Raw genomic sequence first — 26,196 nt, forward strand, 5'->3', positions numbered from 1 at the left:
TGATACTAGGATAGCTTTTTGGTATATACAATTCCCCTTTTCTTTATTGTTTTAATTTCACATATTAATGGCTTTATGGTATCTGTGTCATTAACGGTTTCAAATTCCTTATTTAAGTAAATGGGAAATATTAAAAATTCACACTTCTAGATGGCTGATAAAGTTTCTTCCGGGAAGCACTTAAGCTTTCAAGGGAGTGCTGTACCATATTAATTATTTAGCAGTTTTAAAATATGAAAGTTTGCCTTATTTCATCTTATACTTTTTTCTGACCACATTATTCCTGAGAGCTTCTTTTTGGACATGTAAATGAGTACAATTCATGTTTCCTTCTAAAACTTAAAAAGGCAGTACCTACTCCCCAATGCCACAGTATTTTTAAAGTTTTTTTTTTTAAGTCATGTATAGAGCTGCATAAAATCAATATTAGATCAAAGGAAAAAGGCGTGCTAACTCAGTCACCTCAACTCAGAGCACTGTTTTTCAACCTTGGCTCTATGCTGCCTGCACGCTCCCTGACTCCACTAATAATCCGATTTATTTCATCTGAAGTACAGCCTAGGCATTGGGAGTTCTAAAAGGTCCAGCTGATTTTAATGGGCAGCTATGATTGAGAACCCCTGACAAAGCACTTTTCAGCCCCTAGAAAACTATAATTTCTAAACCTAGCATTCAAACAATTCCTTTCTTTTGTAATTTTCTCAGGACGACTGGAATGTGTAAGAGGTTGGGAAAAGTTTATGCCCTGTAAAATGGGCAAGAAGGAGGTCACCGTCAAGGGAGTAATTCCCCTTGGCTTTGAAATCCTAATTACCTGCCTGCTAGGTCCACAAGGTTGATCTTGCTAGCAATTTCAGAGGGGAGGTTGTTCTCCAGGATTGCCTAAGGGAGAAAATACATTTAAAGCTCGTCATTTGGAACAATGTGTTGTCTTTTCCCCATCGACACCTTCCTAACCAAGGTGATATTTGGATTTTTAGCCAACTCGCTCTAGAAATCTGTATTCTAATGTGCTCTGAACCAGATGAGTTCTTAATATCCAACAGATACAATCAGTAAGCCCTGGGTCCTTTCTTCATTACAAATATAAGTAAAACTTCCACAGAGTACGTGGATAAATGCCCAAGATTTCTCCTGAGCACAATTTACCAGGTAAATGCTCCCCTCCCCCTCCAGGAGGCTCTGACTCTCAACAGTAGGGATCCAGAGCAGGTGGGGAGGCCTCTCTGGGGGTTTGTCTCTTGTTCATCTGAGTCACAGCACATTAACTTGCTGGGCAGGACTCTGCCTCTCTGTTCTATCCAGGGGCCTCCAGTTCTCAAGAGTAGAACAACTTTTCCTTTTTTTTTTTTTAAATCCAATGTTTTTGTTGTTGTTGTTTTATTTTAATGTTGTGCATCTATCACCAAAATCCAGTTTTAAAACATTTCCAATAACTCTCCAAATTCTCTCAGTCTGTTTGCAATCAATCTCCATTCCTACCTCCGACGCCAGGCCACCACTCACCAATGTTCCATCTCTATAAATGTGTCTTCTCAGGATATTTCATACAAATTGAATCATACAATAACTGGCTTCTTTCACTGTGCATAGTTATTCTGGAATGCATCCAGGTTGAGGCATGTGTCACAAGTTCATTTTTACTGCTGACTAGTATTCCACTGTATGAATATACAGTGGTTTGTTTATCCATTTACCTCTGGATGGACATCTGGGTTGTTTCCAGTATTGAGTAATTACAAATAAAGCCACTATGAATATTTGTGTATAAGTCTTTTTATGCACACACGATTTCTTTTCTCTTGCTAAAATACCTAGGAGTGCAATGGCTAGATCATACGGTGGGTATAAGTTTAATTTTTAAGAAACTGTTAAATTCTTTTCCAAAGTTGTTGTACCATTTTACATTCCCACTAGTAGTATGGTCTATAAAAACTCCAGTTCTTATACATCTTCCCAATAGTTAGTATAATAACTCTTTTTAATTTTAGCCATTTTAAAAGGTGGGTAGTAGTGATAGCTCATTTGGTGTAAACTTGCCTTCCCCTAATAATTAATGTTTGTATCTTTTCAAGTGCTTAATTGCCATCTGTATACTTTCTTTAGTTATCAGTCCAAAATTTCTGCTCATTTTTTGAGTTGTGTTATTGAGTTTAGAGAGTTCTGTATATATTCTAAAATCAAGTCCTTTATCTGATACATGTTTTACAAATACATTCTCCCTATCTGTGGCTTTTATTTTTATTCTCTTAATAATGCCTTTCAAAGAGAAGTTTTAAATTTTGACCAATTCCAAATTTCAATTTGTTCTTTTGTTCATTTTATGTTTTTAGTGCCATATCTAAAAAACTTTCGCCTAATCCAAGGTCACAAAGGTTTTCCCATGTTATTTTCTACAAATTTAATTGTTTTAGGTTTCACATTACTGTCTATGATACAGACTGAGTTAATTTTTGAACAAAGTGTACACTGATTTTTCAACAAATTTGGTGATTGTTTTTGGCCATTATTTTCCAATTTTTCCTTATGCCTATTTTCTCTTCTTTCTTTCTGGGATTCCCATTACACTTATGTTGACACACCTGACGTCCCACGGGTCTGTGCAGTGCTGTTCACTTTTCTTCCATTTTTTAACTCACTCTTCTTCAAATTGCATGATTTCTATTAGTATAGCTTCAACTTCACTAATTCTCCTGCTATCTCAAATCTCTTGAGTCCCATTAGTGAATTTTTCATTTCCATTATTGTACATTTCCAGAATTCCTCCTTTTAAAATAATTTCTATCATTTCATTGAAACTCCTTAGAGTCACATCATGTTTTTGGTTAATTATTTGAACATATTTATATTAGCTGCTTGGAAGTCTTTGTATGCTAAATCCAACATGTGGAGCACTTGGAGTCAGTTTCTATTGACTGATTTTTCTTTTTTCCTAAGCATGGATTGTACTTCCTTATGTGCCTAATACTAGACATTTTAGATAACATTCTAACAACTCTGGATTCTGATTTTTCCTCTTGAAGGTAGCAGTGGTTGTTGTTTTGTTTGTGTGGTAACTTGCCTGGACTAAATCTCTAAAATCTGTCTCTTCTACAACATGCAGCCAAAGAGGTCTCTGTTTAGTTTTTTTCCTTTAGTTGTTTTTAATTTTAACTTGGTTTCCAGAGGGCCATCCTGTGTCTGCATAGCTTAAGGTTTAGCCAAGGATTGGTCAGAAATCACAATCAAACACCTTGAGCCAACAGGACTTTTATTCTCTGTTGATGGATCTATGTGTGAGCTGAGGAATGCACTAAAAGTTCTGGCCATTTTAAGTTTACCCCAGCATTCACTAGCCACAGGGCCCTCTTGTGTGCCCACATCTGCAGATTCTGTCAGTCAGCGCTGTATGGGGGGATTGAGCCCACTGAGTCTCTGTTGCATGTGTGTACAGATTCTGTTCAACCTAGGATATGTGAAGATCTTATCAAGCCCCTATGGTCATCATCTCCCAGAACTCCCTGTTAAATCCCCAGATAATCTTTCAGCTCACTTCTTGCCTGAAACACACCTACAATTTCAGGCTAATGGAGCCAACGATCTCCTTGTTAACTTGCCACCAAGATCACCATTTTAACTGACGATGCTCCAAATCAAGTAAACTCCCTTAGCAGTGGTACCAACAGAGCTGCTGGTTTTCACCACTTTCCCTTCTCTGACTAAACTACCTCACTAACAAAGATTGGGGCGTGGGTGGGGATGGGAGCAGTCCAAGGGAACACACCGTACATTTGCACTGTTCTCACCTGCAACTCAGCTGTTCTCGTGAACAAACACTTTTTGGTTTATTATATGCCTTTGGTCTATTTCTAGAGCAGAGAAATGGTTGTTTTGACAGTTTTGTCTAGATTTATACTTGCTTCTTGGGGATAGGATTTGTAAAACTTCTCACTCCATCATAATGGAAGTGAATCTTCTACTTTTTCATTTTAATGCTTATTTTCATTTCAATCTGGCTTTTCACTTTAAATGCCCAGACTGATCATATAGATATGAAAGTACTTTGAAATGTTGAAATGTTAAAAGTAAAGTTTAAGTCGAAAATACTTTGATTAGTCTTTATGAAATGCCTGTGTTTTTCTGGGTGAATAGCTTAGTAGATTGTGTGTAGGTCCTACTTATAATATTAAGTCATATCAGAGGACCTATAAAAGAAAGAGTAGGAATAAAGAAAAAGAAGCAGAAGGGAAGACAATAAAGAAGTCAAATAGGGCAAGGGAAGGAAGAAATCTAAGCAAATATAAGAAACCAACCTGCGTATAATAGATAGTGAAGATGGCATGGGATCTGCTGCTGGCCTCATGAACATGGGTTGCCGCTGTGATTCTGTGTATTTAAGGGAAGAAAATTAGGACGAGGATTGTTTATGCATGGTGGGCCCTTATGAATCCACGGAGAACACAAGGAATGTTAGTGCTGAGGTGCACAAGTGAGAATCACAAAACATACATATTTAGCCCATTATAGTCAGGAGAGTGGTCCAAAGAGGGCAGAAGCGATGCTCTAGGTACTGCTATCTGAGAACAAAAGTGAGTGTAGCTTTATACTAAACCACAGTTAGAACTTTTTCAAGCAATTGAAGTTAATAATCAGAGATGGAAAAGTGATAATAAAACATCAACCTGGAAGAATATCCTCCAGTCAGACCTATTTAAGTAAGACAAGTGGACACAGAGAGCTTGTTGGAGAAGAAGCCGCAGTGGGGAGAGTGTAGCTCAGTGGTAGAGTGCTAGCATGCATGAGGTCCTGGGTTCAATCCCCAGCACCTTCACATAAATAAATAAATAAATCTAAGTACCCTCACTGCCAAGAAAATTTTTTAATTTAAAAAAAAAAAGAAGTCAAAAAGACAGAGAAGGTAAGTCATGATTAAACACTGAGTATTAATCTTATAGTGCCAGAAAGGGCTTTAAAATGAGATCTTGAATTACATCAATATCATGCTTAAGCCAGATGGAATTCATAGTCTCCCTTAAAAATTTAATTCCAATATTAACCCTTCAAGGCAGGAGAGTCTTCCCTTCATCTAAACTAAGTCAACTTGCTTCAGTTTAAGACCAACTCACTGACTTCTGTTCTCAGAGAAGTCGCAGAATTGAAGAAAACTGAGTTAAAATCTAGAGGCTGGTCTCATGATTCAGGAGACCAACAGGATTTTACCTCATGATTCAGGGGTAAAAAGGAAAGGTGAAGCCTGAAACTTAAGGATCAAGGAACTCAGGGTACTGTGAAGACCAGAAGCAGTGACTCTAGGATAGTTCCATGAAACCCAAGAAGTAGAATGTTACATTTAAATTTCTTCTTTTATGTTCAATTAACTGAGACCTACTATTAATAGGGTAAACAGAATACTCTAAATTCCTCCATATTTTTTTCAAGTAAAAAAGGCTATTTTTTTCAGGCATCTATTAATAACATTCTGGGTATTTAACAGTAACTACAAATATGGAATATTATCATAATTTAAAATAGCTTTTAGGAGGGCGTATGGCACTTAGTTTTTCATGGCAGATTCAAAACATTCATTTTGGGGGAATCTTAACAGTATGTAAAACTAGAAGAAAAATGGTTTTCTGAAACATTTTAAACTATATATAAAATATATTAAACTATATCATCTCTTTCAGGCACAGGACAATGCAGGCAAAAATCTTTTGTTTGACCAAAACAGTAGAAGTGTATTATAAGACAAAGCATAGAGTAATTCTCTGGGCACACTGCCTAGTATTACTACATCCAGAACAAACTCCAGCTTCAGCACTAGTGAGAAGGGCACTGAATCTTAGCCCTCACCCGAGATACGTTACTCTTCTGAGACAGGCCTCCTGATTGTGAATGTGGAGAGCTGCAGAGAGAAGTATACACTGCAAAGGGGGATGAGAACACAGCAAAGAAGAATGGGACTGAAAGAATGACTGATAGTGACAAACAAACCTGTTACCTGTTTGCTATTCCCTCCTCCAAGAGTTGAATTACTTGCTTATAGTTGGTAACTACGTGTTGAGATAAACCTATCAGATTTGTGAAGAAGAAAAAATAAATTAAATAAGTTTGGCAAAGTTTAACCTTTCTCTGTAGGTAATTAACTTTATCATTCTATTTCATATTAGTTGATAGACAAGAATGAGGGTATGACTTAACTCATTCAGATAATAAATTAAATCAACCAATATTTATTGGAAGCCTACTGTCAGGCACTGTGACCGGTCCTGGGAACACAGGTTATAATCTAGAATTCATGTAGTGGTTCCACTAACAATGCAAAGAATAACAATAATGGTTCCTTACAATTTGCTATACAGGTTATAAGCAAAGTCCTGATACATTACCTCATTTGGCCTGCACAAAATTCCTGAGTTAGACAGGTGCTATGTGCCCCACAAAATGGCGGACTCAGTTTGACACACAAAACATACAGTACACATGTCCCTATCCTCCCACAGTTTACAATCATGAGAAATTATTCAAGATAATGTGGCCAAGTGCCACAGGAGGAGAAGAGATAATAAATGCTGAGGCGATCAGAGGGGTGGTCAGGGCAAGCTCCATGGAGAAAGTGAGACTTGAACGCAGGCACTGTAGATTAGGTAGACTTTAGGTAGGTAAAGAGGAGCTTTATGGCTGGTTACTCACCAAATCAAAAAAGACTTTTACAACTGTGCTAGAGAATCTCTATATTAGAGATTCAGGAACAAAGTAACTCCATGAGCTCAGTGCTGAATAAATTACATTTAAAATTAGCAAAGTAATTTGAACATTGGACTTTTTATATTAAGAAATTCCTATTAGAGGGAGGAGGGTATTGCTAAGTAGGAGAGCACATGCTTAGCATGCACAAGGTCCTGGGTTCAATCCCCAGTACCTCCATTAGAATAAAAAAGTAAATAAATAAATAAATGTAATTACCTCTCCCCTAAGCAAATAATAAATAAAAATTTTTTTAAAAAAAGAAAGGAATTGCTATTATTTAAATGTGATAATAGTTTTATTATTTTTAAATATTTATGATTTTTTGATTAAAAAAATTCCTTATCTTTTAGGGCTACACCAAAATATTTATAGGTGAATCGATGTGACATCTGGAATTTGCCTCAAAATAATACAGAATGGCTGAAGGTGGACGGGAATGTAGATAGGGCAGAATTTGCCAAAGATTAGTGGGTTATAGGTTATTGTAACCCATATGGTTATCATAGTCTATTTTTGTATACGTTCAAAATTCTCTATAATAAAAAGAATTTTAAAAATTTAATCAAGGATGGACACCTTCTGCTTTTGGTACTGGCAAATTATATAATAAAAACCAACTCTTCCACTAAAGTCTATCAGAAACAGCTGGACAAAATATAAAAGATACCAGCTTGAAGGCACAGAAGGATGACGAGATAGTGAAAAATTGCCAGGCCATATATTGGGGCAGGATGGAAGCTAGCATCAGGGGACATTTCTCCTCTGAAAGCATTTGCCACATCTTGAGGGGAAGTGGTTGACAGCAGGCCTCTTAACAACCTCAGAGGTCTGGGTGGACACAGATCGCAGTCCAGAGCCCACCCAGAGTGGGGCCTATAGCACCCTATCTCTTTGGGTTGGAAACCCAATGGGTAAAACATAGAAATAAGGCTGAATTGGAAGTAAGCCGCCTTTGAAGGGATTGCAGCTCAGCTTTGAACATTCTCAGTTGATAAATTGGACTGAGGTGATTCTGGATCACTAGTGTATGCAGGACCAGGCACAAATAAATAGAAGTCTTCTGTACAGGAAGCTATCATTGTTCTAGACCTCCAAATTCTTTCTGTAAACAATTTAATAAATACTGTCTGGCACAAAATTATGACAAACCAAACACACAAGTAGACCAGGCAACATTAAGGAAAACCAGCAAAAATAATAGGCAATAGAAAGAGATCCATGAAAGATCCAGATATAAGAGTTACAGTAACTCAAAAGCAACTCTGCTTACTATTTTCAAGGGGCTAAAAGACAAAATTTCAGAGAAAACTGGAAATTATGATGAAAGACTCAGATCTGGGAAATGAAAAGTAGTATAAGTGAAAATAATAACTCAATATATAAGTTTAACAGCAGGTTAGACACAGCTAAAAAAAGAATTAGTGAACAGAAGAGAGGTCAGAATCACATAACCAAAATAAATCATGGAGAGACAAAAGATTAAAAATATAGAAGGAAGGGTAAGAATCATAAAATATATAGGACAGGTCTAACATACCTGTAATCGGACTTCCAGAAAGAGAGAGTAGGGTAAAAATCATATTAGAAGTAATGGCTAAGAAATGCTTACAACTGATTAAAAATATAAAATCAAGGATTCAAGAAGCCTGGCACAATAGGAAAAAAAAAATCTATCCTTAAGTACTTCATAGTAAGCTGTTAAAAACCAAAGACAAATATAAAAATCTTAAAAGAATTCCTGAGAGACAACTTTTCAACAGAAACAATGAAAGGCAAAAGATAGTGGAACAACTTTTAATTGCTAAAAGAAAATAACTACCAACTTAATTCTATACTCAGTGAAATTCTCCTTTAAGAATAAAGAATAAATATATTTTTAATCAACCGAAAGCCAAGAGAATTTGTAAACAGCAAACCCACACTAGAGGAAATGCTAAAGATTATTTTTGAGGCTGAAGGAAAATTCCAGATAGAAGGCAGGAGATTTTTAAAAATTAGAAAAAAAAATTAGAGCCACAAAAACGCATATAAGAAGAGATAAATGAAGTTCAAGTCTTCTCAGTTTACTTTATTATTTAGGAAGAAGTAAAATTAATATTTTAATTTATTATTTAGGAAGAAGTAAAATTAATACCAGCTAATATTAGACTTTGATAAGTCAATAACCTATGTTGTTTGTAATCTCTAAAGTGATTACTAAAATAATAGTAAGACAATGTGTAAATAGTGAGCTAACATAGGAGAAAGAAACATGGGATAATTTTTAAGTTAATCAACCCCAAAGATATGAAAGTAGGAAAAAAGGAACATAAAACTGATAATGTAAAGAGAAAACACAAGGAATAGCAGATTTAAACCCAAATAAAATTAGTAATTACACCAAAAATAAACAGACCACATGCTCAAATTAAAAGACCAAAACTGTGACAAAGAACAGCCAAATAAATATTTTTATAAAAAATACATCTAAAACATACGGGAACACTAATGTAAACTATGGACTTTGGTTGATAATAATGTGTCCATGCTGTCATAGACTGTACCAAATATGCCGCACTGACGAGGGATGTTGAGGGTAGAGGAGTATATGTGTGTGGGTGGGGAGGGCTTTGTGGGAACTCTGTATTTTATTCTCAATTCTGCTGTAAACCTGAAACTGCTCTAAAAACATTAAGTCTATTAAAAGAAAAAAAAAATAGTAAAATATATGGGTACAGAAAGACTGAAAGTATAAAAAACATAAAATGCAAACACTAACCAAAAGAAAGCTAGCGTAGTTATAGTAATGTCTGACAAAGTAGAGTAGACTTCAAGGTAAAAGCATGACTAGAGATAAAGAGGAATCCTTCACAATGATAAGAGTTTAATTCATCAGGAAGATTGAACAATTCTAATTTTGTATAAACATAATAATAAAGCCTCAAAATATATCAAACAAAAATTGACAGAATTAAAAGCAGAAAGACATCCATAGTCATAGCAAGAAATTTTAACTCATCTCTCTTAGTAGCTCACAAAACAAGAAAAAAAAAAGATTTTAGAAGATTTAAACAACCCAAGTAGCAAACCTGATAAATGGTATCACATAAATGCTATGCCCAACTACTGCATAATATATATTATTTTTTAAGCACACATGGAAAATTTACATAATTAACCATATGCTAGACCACAAACCAAATTGCTATACCTGTATTTTTAGTAAAAGCATACAGAGTGTATTCTCTGACTGCAATTCTATTAAATGAGATATAACCTATAACAAAAGTAGAACTAGAAAATCTCCAAATGTTTGAAAAGTAAGAAACACTGTTAAACAACTTATGGCTCAAAAAAGAAATCATAATGGAAATTATTACACTTTAAATTGATGACAAAAATACTACACATTTTTGTCAAAGACCTAAGAGACTTCTTGCTGGTTTAGAATTATTTCCTATCAATCATCCTCCCTCCCCACAAGGGTTCACTCCATGAAGGTATTCAAAAGAGCTCTGAGATTTTAGTCTTGATCTTGCTGCAGACCTTGGGTATATAACCCAAGCTGTATGACCTTGCATGAATTCTCTGGGTTTCAGGTACTATGCCAATCAATGAACCTATGATCATAGATCTCTTCCATGTGCAGGATTCGGCCCCATTCTTTGCTTCCAGGTCGAGACAAGGTTCCCAGTTCCAACCCTGCCCCAACTAGCTATGTGATTTTGGGAAGGTCCCTTAGCTTCTTCCAGACTTAATTTTATTTTCTGTACAATGAGGACATTAGGACTACATCTGAGGTCTCCTCTAGTTACTCTCCCTACCCCCATACCCACACACAGAAACACATTAACATAAAAATAAATAAAAAGATGAGAAGCTGTGGCACTACTGCATAAATTCATGGTCTGTGTTCACAGTATTGCTTTACACAGAAATGTAAATCCACAGTTTTACAGAGGAAAAGCCAACTGGCTACCAGCAAAGTAAATAGTATTTTCATTGTTGTTTCCAGGCTGTCAATTATGATAGAACATTTGGGAGAAGACACTGGGAAAAGCAGTATTAGTGACTGGCACAGCTGAGTCATCCATTAGCCATGCCTGATCAGAGAAGAGACCAGCTCTTGGTCTTTAATGTCCCTCTCCTTGTCAGGATTTAAGTAGCATACTGCTGAGGGAAGAGGAGCACAAAAGTTATGTTATTTATTATGAATGGCCTAAAAGAGTAAAAGCTTCCCCCACAAAAGAACCCAACTGTTCCTACTTAATAGCAAGACCTAGCCTATTGGAGTAAGACAGGTGGTACCAAATACCAAATGCCAGTGCTTAATGAAACAGCATAGACGCTGTCCCATGTATGGAATCTCCCCATCTCCCTGACTCTCACAACCAATGGAAGAGAAAGCACCCCAAAAAGGAGACTGGAAGACATGAGAATCAGTCCTGGCCCAGCTGGATCTGGCACCACAGACTCAACCCTATCCCATACCACTTTCCCCTTGGCTCACCATGCTTTACACACACTGGTCCCCTTAAAACCACCAGGCCCTTCTCTCAAAGCTCTGGCCCATGCCGCTCCTCCACCCGAAACATTCTTGTCCTTAGTACACCACGCTTCACAAGACCGGCTCCTCTAACCCCTTAGGGTGCAGCTTAAAACGTGAGCTCCTCAGGAAAGCTCTTCCTGACCACCTGACACAGATGGCTCACCTACAACACCCAGCGTTCTTTGCCAACACTGTATCTTTTTTTTTTTATTAGCCTTTATCACAACTGTAATTAAGCGCTTGTTTTCTGACTCACCCCACTAGAGTGTAAGCTTGCCTGGGAGGGCAGGACTGTCTTTTCTATTTATCAGTACATACCCAGCATCCCATACAGTAGCTGGCACATAGTGAGTATTTGTTATACATTTGTTGAGTGAATCAGTGACCATGAGGAGAGCTTCCCAGGCTTCACTTTGGTCTCAGACCCCGAGGACCACAGTGGCTCACCTTGTACGTAGGGCCCCATCTCTGGGTGCTCCCTGACCCGAAGGGTATAGGACTTCTTGTGGTCAGACTGCTTCAGCAGATCCCTCACTCGTTCGTTATAGATTTCCAGGAAGCTAGAGACATGTTGAAAAAGGCATATAATTAGATTTCGAAAAAAGTGGGAAGAACACTAAGCCAAGAACCAGAAGGTTGTGTTCTGGTTCCACCTGTGACACTCTAAGACCTTGGTCGCGCCAGACGTCCCCCTTGAGTCTCTTTCTGCATGTGGAAATAGGGTTTTTAGCACCGGCTGTCATCACTTCACATTTTGGGGTTTACAATGTCAGTGCTGATTCAAGTTCAGCCTTTAAGAGGCTATTTCAGCACGGGTTTAGGGTACGCTGCCCCTAGCCTGTGCCTTGACCAGGTCCACACAGCAATGAGTCTACAAGCATGTTTCTTGGAGTGGTTTTCAAACATGATCTTCGAGCTCTTACTATTCATTGAAGGCATCTCTAGGGCCACTGCTAAGTAACAAGGGAAGCTAAGAGAGACGAGTTCTGGTCCCCACCCCTAGTTTAAGTAGGACAATTCTCACTTTACCTGTCTTATACACTGGGGTTGTGTTTAAGATATGCTCTGTCTTATTGGTACCTACTAACATTTTATTCCTTCTAAAAATAATAACATAGCTATAATTCTTAATTAAAATCAGTAAAGATTTTGCTAAACAAAAAAGCAGACTTCTCACAGAAGGGTCCTCCTCATCAAAACATGGATGCTTGCCTGTGGAGCCAGCAGTCAGAAACAAAGGCTCCAGCTCAAAGCTGCTCTCTGCACGCTCTCCTTGTATATCTTTTTATCTTTAACCTTCTCATGTTTGGACACAGGAATGCCACATATCTCTTAGAATAATGGTTGATGTATTTCACGGACAATAAAACACTTAATATAAATGTATATGTTTATACACACACAGGTTTGCAAATTTTTACTTTACAAACTTAAAAATGTAAAAAAAATGTTCACAATCATTTAATTTTTTAAAAGGACACATTCTTTTTAGGGCACTGAAAAGGTTATGGATAAAATAGTGATAATGGTTGAACAACTTTGTAAATATTGAAAAAGAAATAATTGAATTATATACTTTAAAAGTATGAATTTTATGGTATGTGTACTATATATCTCATGTTTTTAAACAAGGACACTGAACACCAAAAAAAAAAAAAAAAGGATACAGAGAACTAAGAGCAGTTGGTAACCTTCCACCAACATTTACACCACAAACTGGCTAAATCTTCACAGTAGAGTAGCCAGCACTAGTCTGAGGATCAGAGTTTGGGAACTACTGACCTGGAGAGCAACCCAGTAGGGGACTGGAAGAGAAATTCCAAAAGCTAGTATGAAACTCTACAGAAAATGAAGGAAAGGAAACCAGGCAGCCAGGGTAAGCTGGTCCACAGGAGACACCAGCTTGTGAAGCCCGAGGATAGGAATTAAGTTTCCTACAACTCAAAACCCAAGTATGGTTCTCATTGCCTTGTTTTCTCTCCACTAGTTCTGTTGTGGCTCTTCCCTGTCCCTCTGGATGACTTTGGAGGCAGAGAGGACAGCTGAACATGCTAGAATCTGGAGTGGAAATATAAACACTTCAGGCTGCAGAGCCTGACAGGTGCTTACCTTACTTTAATCCTGCAGGAGGAAGGCAGCGGGGCACAGTCTTCCTGCCGGACGAAGAGACCCTGCACAAACCAGAGGGTTGGAGTTTCACTGAAGGGAGTGTACAGTGAAGACCTACTTTGAGAGAATCCAGTCAAAAGAGTCTATACCTCACATATCCGTGGTGTCAGCCCAACAGAGGCCTGGAAACAGTAGAAAGGAAAGCATTACTGTTCGCTCATGGTGATGCTCTTCCCGCAACGCCCAGAAACCACCCTCAGCAGGGATGGGCTCCCTGCGCAGCCTCCTCACTTCAGGCAGGTTCACTGGTGGTATGTGGAGGACTGTCTGTGAGTGCTCCCAGGAGACTCTCATGGGAGGAATATACCAGATCAGAGGCCGATCACCACCATGAGCGGAAGAGAGGAGAAGCTAGCAAACCCAGGTACCTGCTTTCACGCAGTGAAGGTACATCCTTTTTGGATAAACTCATTTTACCACAGTGGCACCTCCTGGAACCCCACCTCCCATCCCTACACACACAAGAGGACTAGAGTATGTGGGTGTTCAAAATACACACTAAGAGGAAGTGGCGTCTTTATTCATCTTGGATCCAGTGCTAACTTATACTCAGGTTAAGGGCTCTACATCCTTCGTTTAGTGGGCATTTTCTTCTTTTAATTTCAAATATATAAAATCACACTAAACATGGACACAGTACACAGTGAGCTGGGCCCAAGGCAGCAGGGATAATCTTTCAGGAGGAATAGTGTCCTAGAGAACGTCCCTGTGCAGTGTTATGTGTCACCTGCCCCACAGTTCATCTCACCAGGGTACTTCTAAACCCAAAACAGAGGTAGTCTTAAAGAACTCTAGCCTCCTCATTTTCCATGATAAAGGAAGACTCTCCTAAGCCCTATACACTTTTGAAAACTCCCATCCAAGCAGCTTCTTTCTAAATCTCAGATCTAATACACACACAGCCCCATATCCACAAGGCCCCAGCCGGCACTTAAGACTCTGTCTGGGACTTGCCTACACCAAAGGTGTTAAAAAGCTACAAGTGATGAACTTGGAAATGATATGAGAAATTCAGGACTGACAAGGTCTGCTTCATCAAAAGGTGTGGTAAAATTCTAAGGTTCTTCAGGGTTTAATAAAGAAGGGCTGACTATTCACAGCTTACCTTTCGATTAAACTGCTGAGATACCCATTCTTAATACAGAAGAGGAAGCATGAAAACTTATTACAGTTGACTGCCTATGAAACTCATATTCTCTCTCAGTGGCAAGGACAATGCAAGACTCAGGCTTGCTGTGGCTTCAGGAAGCTATTGCATTCCAACCCCAATACTCACTGGGGTGCCCAGCATGGTATATGTCTTCCCAGAGCCTGTCTGCCCATAGGCAAAAAGGCATATGTTGTAGCCTTTGGCAGCTCCAGACAGTACTTCAGTCCCCAGATCCTGGAACACCTGTAACAACAAACATAGGGAGCATGTCACTCTGGTGGTCCTTCTTTCCACAGCAGCTTTTAAATTACTTTTTAACCTAAAATATTATAAAATGTTTCAATCATACATGACTGTAAATCTCCCCCACCATTTTACAACAATCAATTCAATTTCAGAAAAAGATTGCTAAGGAAGATTCATTCAGTCATTCATTCATTCAGATACCTTTTAAAGTGCTTACTATATGCTGGGCATAATGCTAGACACTGAAGATACAAAATCAATTTGGTCCTTAATCTTCAGGCAAACAGAATCTGGGAGAAGGGCAAAGACATGCAAGCAAATTCATGAAGGAAGACCATGTACATTTTTTTTCCTTCCTATTACCGGAAAAAAAAAGTTTAATATGGTTAATCAGGTAAAGCTACAATGAAATATTGCTGGGTAACGTATCACACAAACTCAGGGTCTCAAGACCCCACACTGAGGATCAGTTATGTCCAGAAGTTAGGGAGGAGTTTTCCGTATGGGCCCCTTTTCTATAAGCTCCCTCTTCAAATTGATGCTAACAGATGACTGATTTCACTGTTACTCATCCCTAAGTTGGTCATTTTTTAGAGAATCAGAAACAGCCAGAGGTCCTCGTGTGAAAACCCCTGCACTTTGTGTAGTGCCTGAAAGTCCTGTTGGACTCTGTCAGGCAGATCCTGGGATCAGGAAAAAACAGCCTGGCTTATGGGGAAGGCACAACTCCCAATTCAACCAGTCCTCAGCAGAATGCAACATGGATATCTCTATGCCATGCCTGGTGTGGCAGACATTTACCCTTTGTATGGCTTCTGCTCAGCATCCGATTACTCTTCCTATTTGCAGGGAATCTCTCACTGTGTCAGTCTTGGTGGGAAGCAGGAAGCAATCCTCCCCAACAGATACAGAAGAGGCCAGATAATCTTCCCCACCTCCTGGCAGCTAGAACACTAACACATGAAATGAGGCCCGTCAACTAGGTGCTCCAGCTTGAATTATGAAAGAATGACACAAAAACAAAGGAATAGCTGATAAATTCTCCATGGTGGTATTGAGAGTCCAACAGTATTGCACCCTGAGCATACAGCGGTACAAGTTCCTGCCAAGTGTAATGCTCAAATCAGACTATTCTGTGATATGGCTTTGCCTCGTTTCTCTGCTAAGGTCCCATGGTTTCTCACCCATTTTCCACTTTATCTTCAGTTCTGTGAACACTTGATATGGTTCTGAAGTGGAATATGATTCTTACAGTTCATAGCTCTGTGATCTTGAACAAAGTACTTGAACTTTTTAAGCCTCAGTTTCTTTAGCTGTAAAGTGGATATTTTCTATGTATATCACAGGTGAAGATTAAGTGGGATAATACACATAACTAGGGACACTGCAGGCGAAGAAAGAGTTGCTGACTTAAGACTACACTAACTCTGTTTTAGAAGCTGCAGTTACGCTCTTGGCCAGTGAATTATTTATGTTTTGCTTACTTGTTTTTTGTTTGTTTGTTTGTTTTTCTATTTCTAATATTCAGGCATAGGGGAGCAGTGAAACATTTGGGCCTTATATCATTCCTACCCACTTCCCAATCTCCTTCCCAGCTCTGTACTTTTCCCTCTCCATTCATTCACTTCTATATTAGCAAAGCTGAAAATTGGGCAGGGTGCTCTCTGCCTTCTGACATCTGTCTGGGTTAAATTCCCAGGGACTGAAGAAGGAGAGGTCATTTCTTTCCCTAAGACCACTTGAGTTGGCTGCCATCCATTTACTGGTTGGAGATGTTCCACAAAACTCGACCTTTCTTACTAGGGCTCCAGTGGGAAGTGGGAACAGAAGTGCAGACAGAGTAAGGCCACATCTAGTGTAAATGTTATTTCTTCCCACCACTCACACACAGCAAAGTGAGCTCAGTGGATTATGAAGGAAGACAACAGAATGCCACTTTGTCCATGTCTTTATCCAAATTCAAGCAATTGCCCGGACGTTTTATGAAAAACATGTTTGAAGATTCCTTCTTTCTTTCCTTCCTTTTTTTTTTTTTTAACACCTTTACTGTGGTATAGTTCCTGTATAGTAAACTACACATATTTCAGATGTACACTTTTTTTGAGGCAGGGAGGTAATTCGATTTATTATTATTATTATTTTATTTAATGGAGGTATTGGAAATTGAACCCATGACCTCGTGCATGCTAAGCATGTGCTCTACCACTGAGCTCTACCCTCCAGATGTACACTTTGATGAATTTTGTTACTTATACATACCAGTGAAACCACTACCACAATCGAGATAGCTAACATTTTCATCACTTCCCAACAGGTGCAATTTTCTAATTCCTAATTTATCCCTTCCCACTCTCTTTAACCCCTGGTAACCATAAGTTTGTTCTCTATGTTTGTGACTCTATTTCTGTTTTGTAGATAAGTTCGTTTGTAGCCTTATTTTTAGATTCCACATATAAGTGGTATCATATGGATTTTTCTTTCTCTTTCTGAATAAAGTCTATTTTTGAAAAAGAAGATCAACCTGATACATTTTAAGGAATGGATTTCCCCCATATCAGTGACATTATCAGATATACCTTCTTGAAGCCAGTAAAAATCAACTATGCTTCTGGAGATTCATGATGACTGTTTAATGTCCAAGAATAATGGTTGCCCTGTATTTTCCGAAAGCAATTTTTCATTGATTGATTTTTTTTGTTTGCTTGTTTTGGTAGTTTTGTATTTATTTCTATTACATATTATATTCTCTGAGTCCCAAGTAGACACATAACAAAAAAATCTGTGACTTCAATTTAGGATGAGAAAGGTTCAAAATAATGAAATAAATTTAAAGTTTTCCCCCTTATTTTGTTTATTTGTGTCCTCTCACTTTTCTTCTTGGTGAGCCTGGCCAGAGGTTTGTCGATTTTTACTTTTTCAAAAAAACAGCTCTTGGTTTGATTGATTTTTTTCTATTGTTTTTTTAATCTCTAGTTTATTATTTCCTCTCTTATCTTTCTTATTTACTTTCTTCTACTGACTTTAGGTTTTGTTTGCTCTTTTTCTAATTGTTTTAGGTGATAGGTCAGCTTGCTTATTTGAGATTGCTTATTTTTTGAGGAAGGCTGGTATCGCTATAAACTTCCCTTTTTAGGACTGCTTTTGCTGCATCCCATAGATTTTGTGTGGTTAAATATAATACAAGACACTGTAAACCTCCTAAAAGAAAACATAGGCAAAACATTCTCTGACATAAACCAATGTTTATGTCTCCTAGGACAGTCTACCCAGGCAATAGAAATAAAAGCAAAAATAAACAAATGGGACCTAATTAAACTTACTAAGTTTTTGCACAGCAAAGGAAACCATAAGCAAAACAAAACAACCTATGGAATGGGAGAAAATTTTTGCAATTAATGTGACTGACAAAGGTTTAATTTCCAGAAATAAACAGCTCATACAACTTAACAAAAAACAAACAACCCAATCCACAAATGGGCAGAAGATCTAAACAAGCAATTCCCCAATGAAGACATACAAATGGCCAATAGGCACATGAAAAAATGCTCAATATAACTAATTTTCAGAGAAATGCAAATCAAAACTACACTGAGGTATCACCTCACACCAGTCAGAATGGCCATCACTAAAAAGTCCACAAATGATAAATGCTAGAGAGGGTGTGGAGAAGGGGGAACACTCCTACACTACTGATGGGAATGTAGTTTGGTGCAGCCATTATGGAAAATAGTATGGATATTTTTTAAAAAACAAAAAAACAGACTTACCATATGATCCAGCAATCCCATTCCCAGGTATATATCTGGAGGGAACTCTAATTAGAAAAGATACATAAACCCTAATGTTCATAGTAGCACTATATACAATAGCCAAGAAATGGAAGCAACCTAAATGTTAACCGACAGATGACTGGATAAAGAAGTTGTGGTACACTTATACAATGGAATACTACTCAGTGATAAAAAATAAAATAATGCCATTTGCAGCAACATGAATGGACCTGGAGATTGTCATTCTAAATGAAGTAAGCCAGAAAGAGAAAGAAAAATACCATATGATAACACTCATTTGTGAAATCTAAAAAAAAGAAAGCACAAAAAAAGAAAACACGAATGAACCCATCTGCAAAGCAGAAACAGACTCACAGAGATAGTATACAATCTTATAGTTAAAAGGGGATTGGGGGTGCAAAGGGATAGATTTGGGGATTTGAGATTTGCAAATGATAACCACTATATATAAAAATAGATTAAAATTTTTTCTTCTGTATAGCACAGGGAACTATATTCAATATCTTGTAACAACCTTTAATGAAAAAGAACATGAAAATGAATATATGTATGTATATGCATGGCTGGGACATTGTGCTATACACCAGAAACTGACACATTGTAACTGACTATACTCCAATTTAAAAAATTACCATAACTTTAAAAATCCTAAAAAATTTTTTTAAATTTTTACTTAAAAAAAATTGAGATACAGTTGATTACAGTACTGTAAGTTACAGGTACACAACACAGTGATTCATAATTTTTAAACGTTATACTCCCTTTGTAGTTATTATAAAATATTGGTTATACTCCAATAGTGAAATAACTATTGATTTCAAACACAGCTATCAGAAATTGTTGAAGGAGTGAGAAGTAATCAGGACATTTCAAATAGGAGGGGAAAAGTTTTTAAAAATCTAAAAACTAACTCTTTGGCAGGAGTCTTTAAACTGGAAAATAATTTTAGACAACTCTGGAAACTATTCAAACACATGTTTTCACTAATGCTGTTAGTTACTTAGGAAAACCTCAAGTAACCCAGAGCTGTACTTACACTTCTCATCACACAGACACTCAGGTAGGGCTGACACTATCTCCAAACTTGTGGTGGTAGTATAGAAAAACAGGGTTTGGGGTGCGGTATTTGAAAAGGGAGCATTCATGTAGAACAATAACTTAATGGGGTCTGGAGTTAGGGAAAAGACTTAGGATGCTTTCTCTTCCTCTTAAACAGCTACACTTATAGCGTATTGGTTAAGAACACAGGCTTTGCAACTTTCTAGATTCAAAACCTAGTTCTTGGGGCAAGTAACCCTACCTCAGTTTCCTCATCTGTGAAATGGAGATAAAAAGCACCAAAAACTCACAGGGTTTTTGAGAGGATTAACTGTGTTAATACGGGTAAAACGTTCAGACAAATGTCTGGCAAAAAGTAAGCACTTTTTTATGCTTTTTAAAAAAATTGATACCAGATTTTATTTTTTTCCATTTTTCTGTATAAAGACTACTCAAAAGAGTCATCTTTATCTCTACCCTCATATATTTTAAAAGGAACCATGTACTTATTTTTGAAAATAGATACCTGAATACAGATACCATAGTTAGCATGTCTTAACTTCACATAGATAACTTTTGAAAATTTTCTAATTTCTGTCCTATTAAAAACTTACTTCCAAAAAACCTTCACCAACCTTCATGTCTTAAAGGTTTTGCTAGGGCACAGGGATTATTCTTTCCCTTTCATAAATATGAAAATCAAATTACAGCAAAAGATATTACCTAGCCAATAAAATACATGAAATTCTTGGCCCTCAGTTCATACATTTCTTTTTTTTTTTTCTGGCCTTTAAAAGAAATTGAAGTATAATGGACACAATATTGTATTAGTTTCAGGTAAACAATGTAATGATTCAATATTCACATACATATTTCAAAATGATTGCCACAGTAAGTCCAGTTAACATTCATCACCATACATGGTTACAAATTTTTTTCTCCTAAGAACTTTCACCATCCACTCTCCTAGCTACTTTCAAATATGCAATACTGTATTATTAGCTATAGCAACCATGCAGCACATCATATCTCCATGACTTATTCATTTTATAACTGAAAATTTGTACCTTTTGACCCATTCATTTCTATTATAAAATGAAATTGCCATTATAAACTAAGATTTTCACACAGAAAAGAAACTGTTCACCAGTTTTTGTTAATTTATCTAAGAAAATATTTGAGAAAATAGTTTTAAATTCCATGATGTATTCCACTTAAATGACTTTAAATTCTATGATTATCTATCTTGGTCTATAACTCCACTGTTAAAATAAAAGGATTGTACTAGAAAACTTTTTTCCCTTTTAGTAACACTTCTACTTAACGCAGTAACAGACTATCATCTTTACTAACATGGATCAGTATTTGAGTATTCACTGTGAGAATTATTCTTATGATGTTTTATCATAAAAATAACATATTTAAAATAGAAAAAACAAGAAAATTCTGATTAAAATGATCTCATCATTTAGAGATGACCATTGTTAACATTTTGGTGTATACCTTATTCTTTCAGACTTTTGTTCTATTCCTAGATAATATCTAATGTCCCTTCCAGGTGTTAAATTCTGATATTATTATATTTATATAGTTCTCATATTATTATACTTATATAATAATATCAGAATTTATATAAGAATACTTGGCTATAATGAGGACTGAGCCAGTTTATTTTAATTTTTTTATTTTATTATAGTTATTTATGATATTCATAAGTAGTTTCCCCTATATTTATGCTTAGCCAACTTAATATTTATTTTAATTTAAAGTTTTAATTTCTCAAGCTGGAAAGCATGCTATAGCCTCACCCATCAAATATGCAAGTCTATCTAAGCCATAGACCAGGCTCCACTGTCCACTTGGCAGTAGCTTACTCAAAGAGCAAACAGGAGATTTAGGAAGGGGGGAAAAGACAGCTTTGCCAAAACAACCCCACAAAGTGTCAGGAAATGCTGCCACTCTTCATAAATGTCAGGTAAACTCTGGGCTAGTCCCTCAATGCCACTGAAGGTCACTGATCTTTGGGTCTCTACCCCATATAAATGTTCACAGACAGTCCATTTCCACAGTAAGCCCAGCTAGGGGTTAATCAACATTATTTGGACCTGTCCCTGGTCTTCTGTAGCAGATTTTTCCAGAGAAAACAGGCAACAGCCTATATTTGACTTTCACAGATAAAACTAGATTTCTTATTTGGCCTCTTCATTTTATACTGTGAACTGCAGAGATACTTATTTCCCATTTTTATTCATATGGCATATACCCCCATGCAATGTATACCATGGAAATTGTTTAAATAGTTCCTAAGGAACAGGAGGAGAAAGAAACTACAGGAGAAATTTTGAAACGCATTCCCATAGCCAATGGAGAGAAAGAAGAAGAATTCTTCTGAAAGAAACCAGTCTTGAGGTGGGCAGATCCCACAACCAGGCTTCTTTTCACCTCGGGCAGCAAGTATTTATTAAATCCCTAACAGGGACCAAGCACTGCACAGGGTGCTGTGAGAGCTTTGAAAGACATTTAAAACAATGTCTCAATCTACAACGAGCCTACTATATAGTTGGAGAGATGGGCCATAGATTTAGTAAAAAGCTTAACAGTAGTATACAGTAGAATATAGATGAAGGGTAGACATAAATATTATATCTAGGGAAAAAAAATGACTATGGGTTGAGGTAGAAAAAGCTTCACAGCAGAGTTGGCACTTGATCTGTCTCAAGCATGGTTTGAGATAAGACCCTTTGAATATTGTCCCCGAGATAAAGGCCTTCTCCCTTAAGTGAGGGTGACCTCAGGGCTATGTCACCACAAAATCTAAAATGTATCCTTGTCATTTAAATCCTTCAGGAAGTCAGAATTCTGGGTGAGACAACAGAACAACTAGGTCACTTTACTCCTTTTGAAAAACCTTTGGGCCTCCACTTACCATTTCTTAATACCTGGCTATCAACCATGGAAAGGTCATGCCAATGACTAAAGACCTCCCACCTCAGGAACAACAAACATCCAGGCAAGTAACCCCATAAACAGCCAAACAAATCTGTCTCATCCCTTCACTGAAGTTACTGCTTTCACTTCTATGAGGAAGTATGGGTACAAAAGGACAGATGGCAGCAGCTATCTGTTCTTAGCCTCAGTGAAGGAGACCCGCTGGAGTGGCAAAGTCCATTCTCACTATACAACCCTTCACTGGTATGAGAATATCACTCTCTAAAATGAAAACTACTCTGTGGCCAGATAAAATAGGATCTTTCTAGGATCTTCTGCTTGGGTTTTATAGACTAGCCATCTTCTCACAAGCCCTCCACAAGCTAAATGATCCATGAGCTTCCACCTAAAGAGGAAGGAGGAAGATACAGAAGGGCTGCAGTTTTCTCAACCATGACACAGGCCCAAAGAATCTCCCAGAATGTCCCCACTTAAAATTCCTCTGACCCTACAGCTACTATCATGACCATAGTACCAGGAGGTACCTGGAAAAGACCAAAGCACTTAGTCTTTATCCAAGTGCATCCATTAAACTGCTTTAGTTAGCAGAAAGAAGGAAAAATAAGGCTGAAATGTATAAGCACTTCTATCTCATTTTCTTCTGTCTTCTCCAAAACTGTATAGATTTATTATCTATAATGTAGATTTACAGCAAATTAATATTGCAATATATAATTAGAACTTCCAAATCAGTAAGAAAAGACATCCAAAAGAAGAAAAAAATTGAAGAATTGACCAAATGCTATTGCTGAACACAATATATTTCTATTGCACTTTTCCATCTTTCTACAAATATATAAATTTTATATGATTGCTACTCAGAATATATAAGCTGTATACGGCTTTTCATTCCTATATTACTGAAACAATAAAGCTTTTTAAACATTTCTGTTATCCATTTTCACAATTACAATTTTAGAGGTTCATAATTCACACAACTATCCTAAAGAGTTTTTAACAATTGACAATTTTCTCATAACATGAGATGAATGAAACCCAAAACTCCTATTAAGCAACATCAGTAGCAACTAGTATTTATAACTGCAACTCAGAATCAATGATTTCCAGCAGTATGGAGTACAAAAGGAAAAAAAAAACAGAAGAGCCACCTTCACTGTTTTTAAGCCCTCAATTTCCGAAATTCTCTGAACTCAACTCTCCTTAGTCAAGCATCCCCTGCCCTTAAACAAATTTCCGAGATTGGCTGAGTTATTTTTATGTTACTCCACTGGGCACTCAAGTTCTCTCCTGACTCTCTTCTTGTAACTGTATAGTGTCTGATCAGAATCAGTGAAAATTCATGGGTTTCAATATAAAGACAAATCAACATGATGTACGTGTGTGCATGTGTATGTGCATATACATCTGTATATGAAAATATATATTCCCTTTGTCTAACTCTACTGAGAACACCCAGGAACAGTGATATCCCAATAGCAATAATCACATCTAGCACCCAGATCTTGGTTGGCTAAATGCCATTTCCCATTAATGGGAACAACTTGAGTGTCATAATAATCAATAATATTAACAAACTCATTCATTGAATAAAGTGGGAAACCATGACTCAATGCAAATGTAAACAAGTAAATAACTTGAAAGGTTGATGAGGAATGGGGTATCTATATAGTTTCAAAGTATCTTTTGACAAAATATTAATTACAAAGAAGGGAAAAGAGTAACTTTACAGTGGAGAAGCCTAGCAGACACCACCTTCATCAAGCAATTAAAGTTAACTCCGTGATACACCCATCAAAGATGCATAATCTTAATCTAATCACGAGGAGATACTGGGCAACCAAATTAAGAAACATTCTACAAAATAAACATGGAAACAACCTAAGTGTCCAACAACAGATGACTGGATAAAGAAGTTATGGTATATTTATACAATAGAGTACTACTCAACCATAAAACATAATAAAATAATGCCATTTGTAGCAACATGGATGGACCTGGAGATCATCATTTTAAGTGAAGTAAGCCAGAAAGAAAAATACTGTATGATATCACTTATATGTGGAATCTAAAAAAAAAAAAGACAAACAAACTTATTTACAAAACAGAAACAGACTCACAGACATAGAAAGCAAATGTATGGTTACTTGGGGGGAAGGGATAAATTGGGAATTTGAGATTTGAAGATACTAACTAGTATATATAAAATAGATAAACAAGTTCACACTATATAGCACAGGGAACTATATTCAATATATTGTAGTAACTTACAGTGAAAAACAATACGAAAATGAATCTATGTATGTTCATGTATGACTGAAGCATTATGCTGTACACCAGAAATTGACACATAGTAAACTGACTATACTTCAATAAAACAAAATATACAAAAATAGAAACATTCAACAAAATAACTGACCTATAATCTTCCAAAGTGTCAGGATTATGAATATAAGGAAAACCTGAGGAGCTCTTCCAGACTGAATTAGACATAAGACAACTAAATGAAACAAGTGATTCTGAACCAGATCTTTTTGTTGTAAAGGGCATCACTGGGATGATCAGCAAAACTCGAATGGGGCCCAATAATTAGATGGTAGTAATATAACAATTTAACTTTCCAATTTTGAAGGTTGTATTGTGGGTGTGTTAGGGAATGTTCTGCCCTATAAGGAAATGCACACTCAAGTATTTGGGGAAACTGAGTATCAGGTTGGCAACTTTCAAATGGTTTAGGAAAAACATTTTTTGAATGTATTTTTTTCTTCTCTGTAAATTCATGATCATTTCAAAAAAATTTAAAGTTTAAATAATAAAAAGTTGTAAGGTATATTCAACAACAGAAAGCACCTGGATTCTAAAGTCAGGCCTCCTGGGTTCTAACAGCCACTTACTAGCTGTATGACCTACTGTAAGTCACATGTTGTATTTCCTTTTTCCTTATCAGTAAAATGGGAATGACATTCACTGTAAAAAGTTTATTGTAAAAATCAAATGAACTATGAGAAAATACTTAATACATGAAATTGCTAATCAAGCATAAGATATTTTTCAATCCTGTTGAAACAAATTAAAAGTCAACCAAAAAGATATAATGAAACACATATTATAGGTACAGGAGACCTATTGTTACACTGTATCAATCAGGATATGAGCAGAAATAGATGGTGTATTTAAATCAGAATATTCAAGTTCAATTAAGTAAAAAGACTACTTACAAAGGTTTGAGTGGGGAGTAGGAAAATGACAAATGACAGTGGAGTAGCCTGAAACCAGTGCCTGGAAATTCACCACCCCAGGGCCCAAACAGACAAGGTGTGGAAAAGCTCACCAAAACCTGAAGGGAGAGAATCACACGGAGAGCACCACCTTGAGAGGAATTGTGACCTTAAGTTAAAGGATGAGGCCAGACCAAGCCAAACCCCCATGAGAAAACCTCTCCCCCTGATCTGCTAGGATTCTCCATTGTTTAACCACAACCTCAAGCCAGAGGGCAAGGGAACCCACTGATTAGTCCGACTGGTCAGCCCTTGGGGCACGGAAGAGGGTAGGAAACATCGATGAGTTGATCTGGAAGGGCAAAAGGAAGACAGTCAACA

General features: G+C 37.0%; 1 protein-coding gene across 3 annotated transcripts in view; it reads right to left on the minus strand.

Moving 5' to 3' along the window:
• The window catches only part of STARD9 (StAR related lipid transfer domain containing 9), a 111,283-nt gene that overhangs the window by 44,401 nt on the left and 40,686 nt on the right, over nucleotides 1–26,196 (minus strand). For all 3 annotated transcript variants that reach the window (XM_064485676.1, XM_064485677.1, XM_064485675.1), the window contains exons 4-10: nucleotides 14,703–14,819; nucleotides 13,516–13,548; nucleotides 13,367–13,428; nucleotides 11,705–11,817; nucleotides 5,981–6,050; nucleotides 4,293–4,365; nucleotides 815–882 (exon numbers count right to left, since the gene is read on the minus strand). In XM_064485676.1, the coding sequence (XP_064341746.1) occupies nucleotides 815–882; nucleotides 4,293–4,365; nucleotides 5,981–6,050; nucleotides 11,705–11,817; nucleotides 13,367–13,428; nucleotides 13,516–13,548; nucleotides 14,703–14,819 (536 nt within the window). The remainder of the gene's footprint in view (nucleotides 1–814; nucleotides 883–4,292; nucleotides 4,366–5,980; nucleotides 6,051–11,704; nucleotides 11,818–13,366; nucleotides 13,429–13,515; nucleotides 13,549–14,702; nucleotides 14,820–26,196) is intronic.

Source organism: Camelus dromedarius, chromosome 5 (assembly GCF_036321535.1).
Source record: "Camelus dromedarius isolate mCamDro1 chromosome 5, mCamDro1.pat, whole genome shotgun sequence".
NCBI classification, from domain to species: domain Eukaryota; kingdom Metazoa; phylum Chordata; class Mammalia; order Artiodactyla; family Camelidae; genus Camelus; species Camelus dromedarius.